This window comes from Ahaetulla prasina, chromosome 2, assembly GCF_028640845.1.
Source record: "Ahaetulla prasina isolate Xishuangbanna chromosome 2, ASM2864084v1, whole genome shotgun sequence".
Taxonomy (NCBI): Eukaryota; Metazoa; Chordata; class Lepidosauria; order Squamata; family Colubridae; genus Ahaetulla; species Ahaetulla prasina.
In genome coordinates this window covers 143,226,126-143,235,910 of record NC_080540.1, presented here as the reverse complement: position 1 = coordinate 143,235,910, position 9,785 = coordinate 143,226,126, and the positions used below count along the sequence as shown (strand labels likewise).

Sequence of the window (9,785 nt, the reverse complement as noted above, 5' to 3'; positions counted from 1 at the left end):
GAGAAGGGCGGTATAAAAATCGAAATAAATAAATAATAAATAAATAAATAAATAGCAATTCTGGAGGTGAGGGGGAAGTGGGGGAGACAGCACCTTCCTTCCTTGTCATTTCATGTGATTTCCAAAAAGGGCCTCTGGTGGCTCAACAGGCTAATGCAGCCTGTTATTAACAGCAACTGCCTGCAATATTGCAGGTTCTAGTCCCACCAGGCCCAAGGTTGACTCAGCCTTCCATCCGTTATAAGGTAGGTAAAATGAGGACCCAGATTGTTGGGGGGCAATAAGTTGACTTTGTATATAGTATACAAATGGATGAAGACTATTGCCTGACATAGTGTAGTTTTATTTTATTTGCATTTATATCCCGCCCTGAGTCTTCGGAGAAGGGCGGGATATAAATGCAAATAAAATAAAAAAAAAAAATCTTGATTGGCTCCCAGTGCAGTAGAATTCAGGTAATTCTCGACTTACAATCACAATGGCGTTCAAAATTTCCTTGGCTAATTGAAGTATTTCTTAAGTGAATTTTGCTCCATTTTAAGACCTTTCTTGCCACAGTTAAATGAAATCACTGCAGTTGTTAAATTAGTAACACAGTTGTAAAGGGAATCTGGCTTCACCCCTCCCCCCCATTGATTTTGCTTGTCGGAAGATTGTAAAAGTTGATCGCATGACCCTGGGACACTGCAACCATCATAAATATATGCCAGTTGTCAAGCATCTGAATTTTGATCACATGACCATGGGGATGTTGTAATGGATCTGGTGAAGAAAAATCACAAAGTCTTTTTTTTTGGTGGGGGGGGTGCCTTTGTAACTTGGAACAGTTACTGAATGAATGGTTCTAAATCAAGGACAAGGGAACCTGTATTCCCTTAATCATATAAAACAATACAATCTACCAATGATTTTTAGATTTTCATTTGGGTGTGCATACAGCATCCTAAGAAACATTCTCTGCAATTTGGTTGGGGAAGAATATATTGAGCAGGGCTTTTACAGCGTTAGTCCCCTTGAGGCTAGTGATGACACTATGAAAAATAAATGGGAAAGTACAGTATGAAGAAAACTCAGAAGCTATGACCCAAACATCACTGACCATTTAAACCATCCTCCCCGGCAATCCGAAAGGAGTTATAATCCGCGGAAACCCAGGTCGCAACCAAGGTGTAAACTTTACATAATCTTTGTTGAGTATTTTTTTTGCCCGAGAAAGCCGGAGTTTTGCCATCCTGTATTTATTCAAGCAACGAGAGCTGCGGAAGGGAAAGCGTTCGCCAAGCTCCCTCGTGGGGATGGTCACGCAGGGAAACTGGCCGATGGCGGAGGCAGATCAGCCGGCTGTACCACGCAACGTACCTCGGTCTCTTCCTTCCAGCAGGGCAACTCGTCTCATTATGAAACTGCCAACTGCTAGATAGATCTTGCAACGTGGTTACGGGCGAAGTCTGCTGCTCCCAATGCTGTCTCTTTAGCCGCCGTTGGAGTGCAGAACAGACGACGGTGAGCCGCCGTTTCCCTTTTGCAATGATCGCGGAGATCAAAGTATTCAACCAAATCTATCATTTGCCTCCAGGTGGATGCCTCCTCTTGCACACCTCGTCGACTATGTAGCCGAGTCTTTTTAAGGGGCACCCTCGCGTGAATATTCGGAAGAACTACATTACCCAGAAATCAACGCGCTAGTCGTGCAAAGGACGTCTGCGCACTAAGACACTCGGATCCAAGTTTGGAGCTTTTAGCTGCCAGTCCTGGCCCATCATGTAGGTGCAGCACAGCTTTCCTTCCCATTGCAATAGCGGGAGAAACCCCACTTTGCAATCTGTTTTGCAAGGCGTGCAATTGCAGCTCCTTCCTCTGCAAGGAAATCTGCTGTGAGAAGTCAGAAAAACTCCAGTTGCATGAAGATTGAGCGCTTGCAGTTTGCATCTTTGTTGCAAAACTAGCTACAGAAGGCAAAGTCTTTTGTGTTCCCCTCCCCCATCAAAGCAGAGGGGAAAATGTCTCAGAGAGGTAAGGCTCGGACTTGCGTTATTTGCAGATATGCAAAAAGTCGTTCATGCATTTTGGAATTGCATGCATGCAATTTGCGGGATACCATTGCATTTTGAAGTTTGAGGCGCTGAATAGCTCTCAGTTGCATTTCCTGTTTAGTATCTGTGTGCTTTTTGCAGGCACACAAGCACACACACACACACGCGCGCACATACTCGGGCGCGCGGCGTGCACGCACACACAGAGTTCCTGTAAGGCAGGGCTTGCAGTTTAGTTGTGCATTGACGTTATTTGCATTCTTTTGCTGGGATTCCTGAGCTTGCGCCCCCCCCTCCGCTTTTTGCAGTCTAGATTGATAAAGGGTTTTGAAAAGCTTATGCATGAGCAGCTGTACCAATTCTCTCCCCGCCTCTCCCCCGTAAGGCCAATGCAGATAAATCTGCAGACAGTTTTCAATGCAGATTTAAATCATTGCGTGCGTTTTAAATCTCTCGGTGGAAATGGAAGGTGAAACTTGAGTGGAGTTAACCAAGAATTAAATATAAGTCTCGGTTTCTATGGAAAAGTATTGTTCTGATGCCCAGTGTTGAGCTCATTTTCCATAGACTTGGCTCCCTTCCCCTCGTCGCAAGTGCTATGCGTAGTGCAAAGACTAGATTTGAGAAAGTTACGCAGGGGGCTCGCCTGACCTTACTTTGGAATACGGTGTTTTTTTTTAAAGATAAAGACAGAGCAGAGAGGCTTCTGTGAGTCTCAACGTGAGAGTACGGTTAAAGGTTGGGAGAAATGGAAAGCTTGCATTTGACACGAATTAAGAGGGAAGTGCGGCTTGCCGTGGCTCATTCAAACTTTAGGGAGAATTCGCTGAACGTAGGAGGAGTTGTTCTTTGAATCGGGGGCCCCTCTCGTCTCGGGGGCGGCATATTCTTGGGAGTTTTCTTGGCTGCATCTTGGGGGAAGAATGTGGATCCGGGACCGAGGCTGCGGGATGAACTCCGAAAGGCCACTTGTAAGAGTTGCTCGGTGAGTAAACAGCGCCCAAACAAGACAAGGGCAGAGACAGGCGTCGCGATTGATGTTTGGAAAGGAAAAAGCTGGTGGCCAGCCCTCCTGTTTCCCCCCACCCTCTCTCTCACACACACACCGCAGGGACACAAACGTTGCTGCTTTTCGGGGCGGCCGAATTGCATAATTGATTCCCCGTTTGCTGCAGTGATCTCTCCCAGCCAAATGGAGGTTTTGGTCCTATAAAAGCTCTCAGCTCAGTCCTTATGGCCGGGCTGTCTACGCCGAAGGTGGCTTTCGCTCAGGCTTTTTTCATCCAGCGGGCTAATTTAGGGGATAGTGAGAAAGGAATCCGTCCTTTGATACGTGGAGGAGGAAAAGTGGTGTAACTTTTTTTTTTACGCCTCTCTCCGAAGCCTTGGAAAAACCGATTGAGGGCTGAAGGAAAGATGCGGTGATTTTTTCACATTTTATTTTTTCCCCCCTCCCTCTTCTTTACCGCCAAGAACAAGCTAGTCTTTTGCCTGCCTATCTGCCTCTAGGTTTCTGGGAAGAAAGGTTACTTTGGCCGCTGTGGTCTTTCTTTGACTGCTTTCCAGCACCACCATCCAATCTCAGCTTCCTCATATATTTAAATGTACAGTAGCATTTTCAAAGAGAGAGAATGGCAGCTTGGTAGACATTGTAATATGGAAATGGACATCCTTACCTATGATCTCCTCTCCCGCTTTTGAAGAAAAGTGCAACTTTAGTAGTACCTGCTGAAAACCTGAAATATGTCACTATAAAAGTATCTCACGATTTCTGGGCCTTGATTGAGTGTGGTATCTGGTCTGACCAGTTTAATATTTGTTATATTTTGTATTTGAGAACTAGTGTTAAGCAGATTTGAGGATGATCTAGACCTTATTGGTGTCTGAAGTGCCCGTTTCTCCCGCTGTATTGACATCTATGATGATGACATTTTTCCTTGACTGCCATATTTATTTACTTTTCTATTGTGTAGTAATTGTTTTTAATTGTTTTATGATTGTTCACAGCCCAAAGTCACTTATTTGAGATGGGTAACTATAGGAATTGAATAAATAAATTAAATAAATAAATAAATATATTATAAAGTATTTTTTAAAAAACTACATAGTGATTATGAGATGATTTGCTATTTTCTGTTGTTTGGTTAGCACATGCATGGAACCTTACAGAATAACAGGAGCTACTGAAAAATTTCTTCCCCAAAGATCTTACAATCAGCACTTAGCTAGAGAGAGTTGAGGCATCTTAATAAAGTAAAAAACAATGGAATTTTCTCTGGCCTTGCAGTATTTTTCTGAACAGAAAGACTAGGATTTTGTAAAAATGCAAACTGTTGAGTGTCCTGAAGAATATATTTTTTTTAAAAAGCTTGGTAAGCTGAACTGTTAAGTTGCTAAAAGTGCATAAAAAAGAAAATAAACCTTGCCACCCAAAAATAATATACAGACTTCCATACAAAATAGATATCAGATTAAGAAATATCAGATTGCCTTTGAATAATTAGAAAGTTATTTTATGTAATGGGGAGGGGGTTGGGAGATGAAAAGCTGTGGATGTGGTTATTTGGATTGGAAGGGAAAATTTTATTCTATGTTTGGTTTATGTATAACAATACCTTGTGATTGACCCGGGAGGGAGGGGGGGAAGGGGTTTTTTTGGGAGGGAGGGGGGAAAAAAGGGGGAAAATGTTTTTGTTTTTTAAAACTCTTTCAATAAAAATATATATATATATACAGACTTCCATAAAATGCAGTGGGTGTCACACTTCCCAAGAATATCTATGATATTAATGAGGTTGTGGTTATATTTTGAGGTCAGTATTGTGGAATTTACTTTAGTCCACAACTCTATTTTCATCTGCAGAAATGGTTTGCCTAGATCTATATGGAAAAAAAAATTAATTATAGTACCAGTAACTCTAATTGTGGCTTGATCTTTCTTTATTCCATGTCCTGCCATCATTCCAGTGCTTAATTACCTGATGTTCCAATACCTCTGTTCCGAGAGGCGTTTTTGCTCTCATAATGCAGACTTGTTTTAGAAAATCTATGGCTCGTTTCATTTAATAAATACTTGAGGTATGCCAGCTGGACATGCAGCATGGCTCCTTCCTTATAATGGATCTCTGTGCCATCTTGTTCTCATTTCAAGAAGATTTGGCAGAAGGTTGGAGACAGATTACAGAATGAGAATTTATCCATGTGGCATGCCATGTGCAGACTTGGCATGATGAAGAAGTTCTGGGTGGCCTCCAACTACCAGTATTGACTTCAGTGGTACTATTTTCCATCAATCATTTGAATAGTTTTCAATTGTGTCAATGATTGATTGATTGGTTGGTTGCCTAAGTGTCATTGCTGAGTGTTAGTGATCACATTCTGGGGACCTCATCAACCCCTTCATGAAATTTCAGATTGTTCGTTGATCCCCCCCCAAACATTGTATTATATGAAAACAATTTATAAACACTACTTAAAGTAATATTTTTGTTAATAGGTTCCTTGGGTGCAATACCAAAATCATTGGAGTGCCACTTGAAAACACTATTGGTATTGACAAATTCATTCTCAATCAATTGGAACAATTTAGATTCTGTAATAATATCTTGTAACGTCAACAGATTTCCACATCTGCCTAACCCTTGGGAAGGACTCAATAGGCAGATAAAAATGCCAAATCCAGTCTGAATATATGGATGACTGTGTGACAAACTGTAATAAATTTGACCCCTTGGATAGTCTCATCGACCCTTGGGTGTCAGTACTGACTCCTTTGGAGAATGCTGACATAGACAGATTTTCTCCAGGTGGATCTATCCCCAACCTGATTCTTCAGGTTTTCTAATGGTGCATCCATCATTGCAATTATTCATTTAAAACATTTTTGTAGCCGCCCATTTTATATTGAACTCTGGGTAGCTCCCAATTAACAATTAAACTTCCATCAATAAAACAACATAATACATATACCTATTAAAACTATAAACTTAAAAAAAAACCCTTGGCACTGAAACTAAACTTCACTGCAGTCCCTCATTAAATTCTTTCATCCGCCTTACTCTATCACAAGTGCTGGGGAAAAGATTTAAGTGCTTTTTGTAAGGCTAGGAGAGTGGAGACCTCAAGGAAAAGGGTATTCCACAGGGGAGGGACTGCCATGGAAAAGGCAGGCTTCCAAGATTCCATAATATAGCAACGGGAAGGGACTAGGAGTGCGCCCAATGCATCTGATCGAGAGGACAGGTAGATGTCCTTAGGGAGAGATGATCCTGCAGATAACCTAGCTTTGTGCTATATAGTAAAAGTAATAACCTAGCTTTGTGCTATATATTAAAAGTAATAACCAGCATCTTGAACTGGAGAACAGGAGATCATCTTGAACAGGAGACTGGGAGCCAGTGTTTTGAAGGGTTCTGAAGACCTGTTCAAATTACTGCAATATGCTCTATATGAGGCTGTTCTGGAAGACCACCCAGAAGCTACAACTGGTTCAGAATGTGGCAGCGTGTACAGTGATGGCTACCCCTAGGTTTATCTACGTAATGTGATTTCATATTCATCCTTAACAAAATTCTTCAAATTCCACAGTTCCTCTCGTTCCAGAGCAATAAGAATCAAGCAAAGTGATTCCTGATGTTCTTCATGAAGATGGTGGGAGTAAGTTCAACTTCACATTGTGACAACTGGTTGGCTTTCTGGTTTCACTTACCGTAGCTTGGAAGTTTGTGATTTGTTCCTCAATCAGCCGCTGACCACATATTTGCTGTTTCAATATAACTGAGCCTTTCTACTTCTTTCTAGTAGTAATAGTTAATATGATTTGGTGATATTCATCTGTGTATGCATGTGTGCGTATGTATACACAATTTTTCTAGTTATTTGAAGATTGTTTGGGCAGTGAAGAAATCATTGGATTGCTAAAAGTTCACAACAGAGTTCTGAACAGAATATGAATTCAATGCCTTACAGCAGCTGTGTCTTCTGATAGATTTGCATAGCTGCTTTATAGTTTGTGCTTTATTTTGCCTTTGACCTCAGTAGTAGTGCTGTCTGCATGTAGATGTCTGTGTAGAAAACCAAAGACAGCTTTGAAGCAACTGTGAGCTTTATGAGTGAAGATATTTTAATGTTTCAAAAATAGAAGGTTTGTTTCAATTGATGTCTTCCATAACTCTTATATATTCCCATTCGTTCATTGTTGGACATTGGAAAACTTGATGTTATTTCAGGATTCTGGGAACTGCAGTGCAATGCATCTGGGAGGTACTTGATTGCAACAGGTTGCTATAGATACAACTTTCATGTCTTTTCAGGATCAGCTCAAGTAATTTTCTCTGTGATGCAGGTTCAATGAAGAGTGATGTAGATAAATATTTGAACTAATATGAGGTGTGTTTTGAATTAGTTGACACACTTGTTTAAACTGTGTGTATGCATCTGTAATTGTGAACTGCTATGATTCTTGACTGAGCCTGAATACAGCATTGAAGAATGTTAAATAATTGGGTTATACTAATAACTAGAATATATTCTGTGTAGCCCATCTTTGCAGTCCCTTAAATCACAGGGGAATTAATTTATGAGGTATCATTTTACTCAATAGCTGAGGAACATATAAACTACTACGGTTACTAAGATCTATTGGTAAACCACATTTGCTGGTTTTCCACTACATCCTAAGCTGTGTAAATCATGATTTTACACATCTCAATGGCTAGGTTTACCCAAGTCAACCAACCTACTTTAGGTCTTATTATGTTGTGGACCCAGTTAGTATTTATCTTTCTGTTATTTTGACCTTTGGATAACCTCTGTGCTATCTGCAGCTATCTGAATGTGAGAACTTACCTGTACTCTTTTGTTCTGTTTAAAAAGGCTTATTTGAAATAAATCTCCATAGTGTTAATTCCTAAGAAAACTTCATGAGAAATAGCATGCATGACTTCTGCTAAGTTGACTGTGCAAGTCCTGTGCCCTATCTTGCAACTAACATATTAGTTGAATGCCACTCAAGAATTAAAGTGAGTGTTCAGGCTTGTATTTTGTGAGGGGGTGAATTCAATCTTTTTAATGAATGGTCCTTTTAAGTATATCACTGTAGAGCAATTTACAAAAATCTCACTTTTTCTTGAAAGCTTATTGAATGTGGACTTCTTCAGAATGGGATTCCATGGGTATTTGATCACTTCTGCACTACAGGGCCTGGGAATGACACAACACTTAATAAAATTTCTGCCCGAAGACGTCAGGTCATAGTAACCATATTTGCTCTGCTTTTTGTGTTATCTCAGTCATGTTGCTAGTGTTGCAATCATTGCAAAGCGAATGATTTTTTACAGACGCGTTAAAAAAGGTAACTACTGAAATTCTGTTTTTCACCAAAAGATAATTAGTTCTGAGTGCTTGCAAATTAGTACTTAGTTGAAATAAGTCGCTGATAATTATTTTCAGTTAATGAGAATAACCAAGGCTAACACCTGGAATTCTCTCTGTTGCAGTGGAAAATGTAACAGCACATTGGTGTTCAAGTGAAGAGTCCTTTTCCAATTCCAGTTTACCTAGAGCAGGGGTGTCAAACTGATGGCCTGCAGGCTGAATGCGTCGCCCACTCTAGCTCTGCTAATGGGAAAAATGTCACGAAACTTCACTTGACAGCAATGTAACGCAGCAAATTTGACATACCCATGATCTAGAGTCTCTTCCCAGAGCATCCACTTGTTTTCACAAATGGCATTTTATTTGTTTGTTTGTTCATTAAATTCATTTGCTGCCCATCTCAATATGAGTCTACTGTGGGCTACTTGCAACAATCAAATGAGGAAAAATGATTAAAAATGTAAACAATAACAAAGGAATAAAACAGTAAAAATAAACAGTGGAAGTACAATAGCATGAAATTAAACATTTAGAGACTGTGGAGCCATTGGGGGATTAAAAGTTTTCCCTGTGCATACCAGGTAGATTAAAAAGCCTTGACTTAACCTACACGGTAAATAAAGTTTTTTGACTAACTAAAAGAAGTATTTCTTCTCCTTTGACAATCCTAAATACACAGAAGGACCTGCCTCTTTGATTTTGGCTGTGACATCACTCTGGAAACTGACTTTCAGATTTCCAAAGCAAAGCAGAAATCTGTAAGCTTAAATATCGTATAGAGCAGTGGTGAAATCTGAACCGGTTTGCTGGCCACGCATGCGCAGTGCTTGCCAAATGCGCTGTGTGTGTGCCAAATGTGCGCTGCGTGCACATGTGTAGTGCACACCAAACGCATGCATGTGCGTGCATGCACATTATGCACCAAAAGGAGGCTTGAGAAGGTAAGTAGAACAGTGAGGGGGATGGTCAGCTGTGCCGTATGATTTAGCTTTGCTAGAAAGCAGGATTTCCTGCTTCCTAGCAAAGTTAAACCATGCGACACAGCTGATTTTGGAAATACTGATTCGGAGGTAGCTTTTTTTAACTACTGGTATGACTGAACCAGTAGCAAACTACCATTTCACCCGAACCAGTAGCTTTTTTTATTACCGCGGTAGTTTTTATCACTCTGGTTGGCCCAAACTAGAGCGAATCGGTAGCATTTCACTCCTGATATAGAGACTATATAAATCCTTCCACTTGTCCAATGAACACAGCGCATTTTTGTATGTCGTTGAACTACATGTTGCCTCCATGGTAAGTGATACTTTCTTAGTATCATGGCTAGTTGTCTTCACACTGCTGTATATTTTGGCTATATGGACACCTGATTGTGAT

The 9,785-nt window shown here is 40.5% G+C and overlaps 1 protein-coding gene across 2 annotated transcripts in view; it reads left to right on the top strand.

Annotated features, from left to right (window-relative positions):
* Window positions 1-421: 421 nt before the first annotated feature.
* The window catches only part of MAP2K6 (mitogen-activated protein kinase kinase 6), a 100,433-nt gene continuing 91,069 nt past the window's right edge, over window positions 422-9,785 (top strand). The window contains exon 1 of one of the 2 annotated variants that reach the window (XM_058173066.1): window positions 422-2,013. Coding sequence is in view for 1 of the 2 variants with exons in the window: in XM_058173067.1 (XP_058029050.1) it covers window positions 2,001-2,013 (13 nt within the window). In the remaining variant the exon portion in view is untranslated. The remainder of the gene's footprint in view (window positions 2,014-9,785) is intronic. The other variant, XM_058173067.1, reaches the window with a different exon arrangement.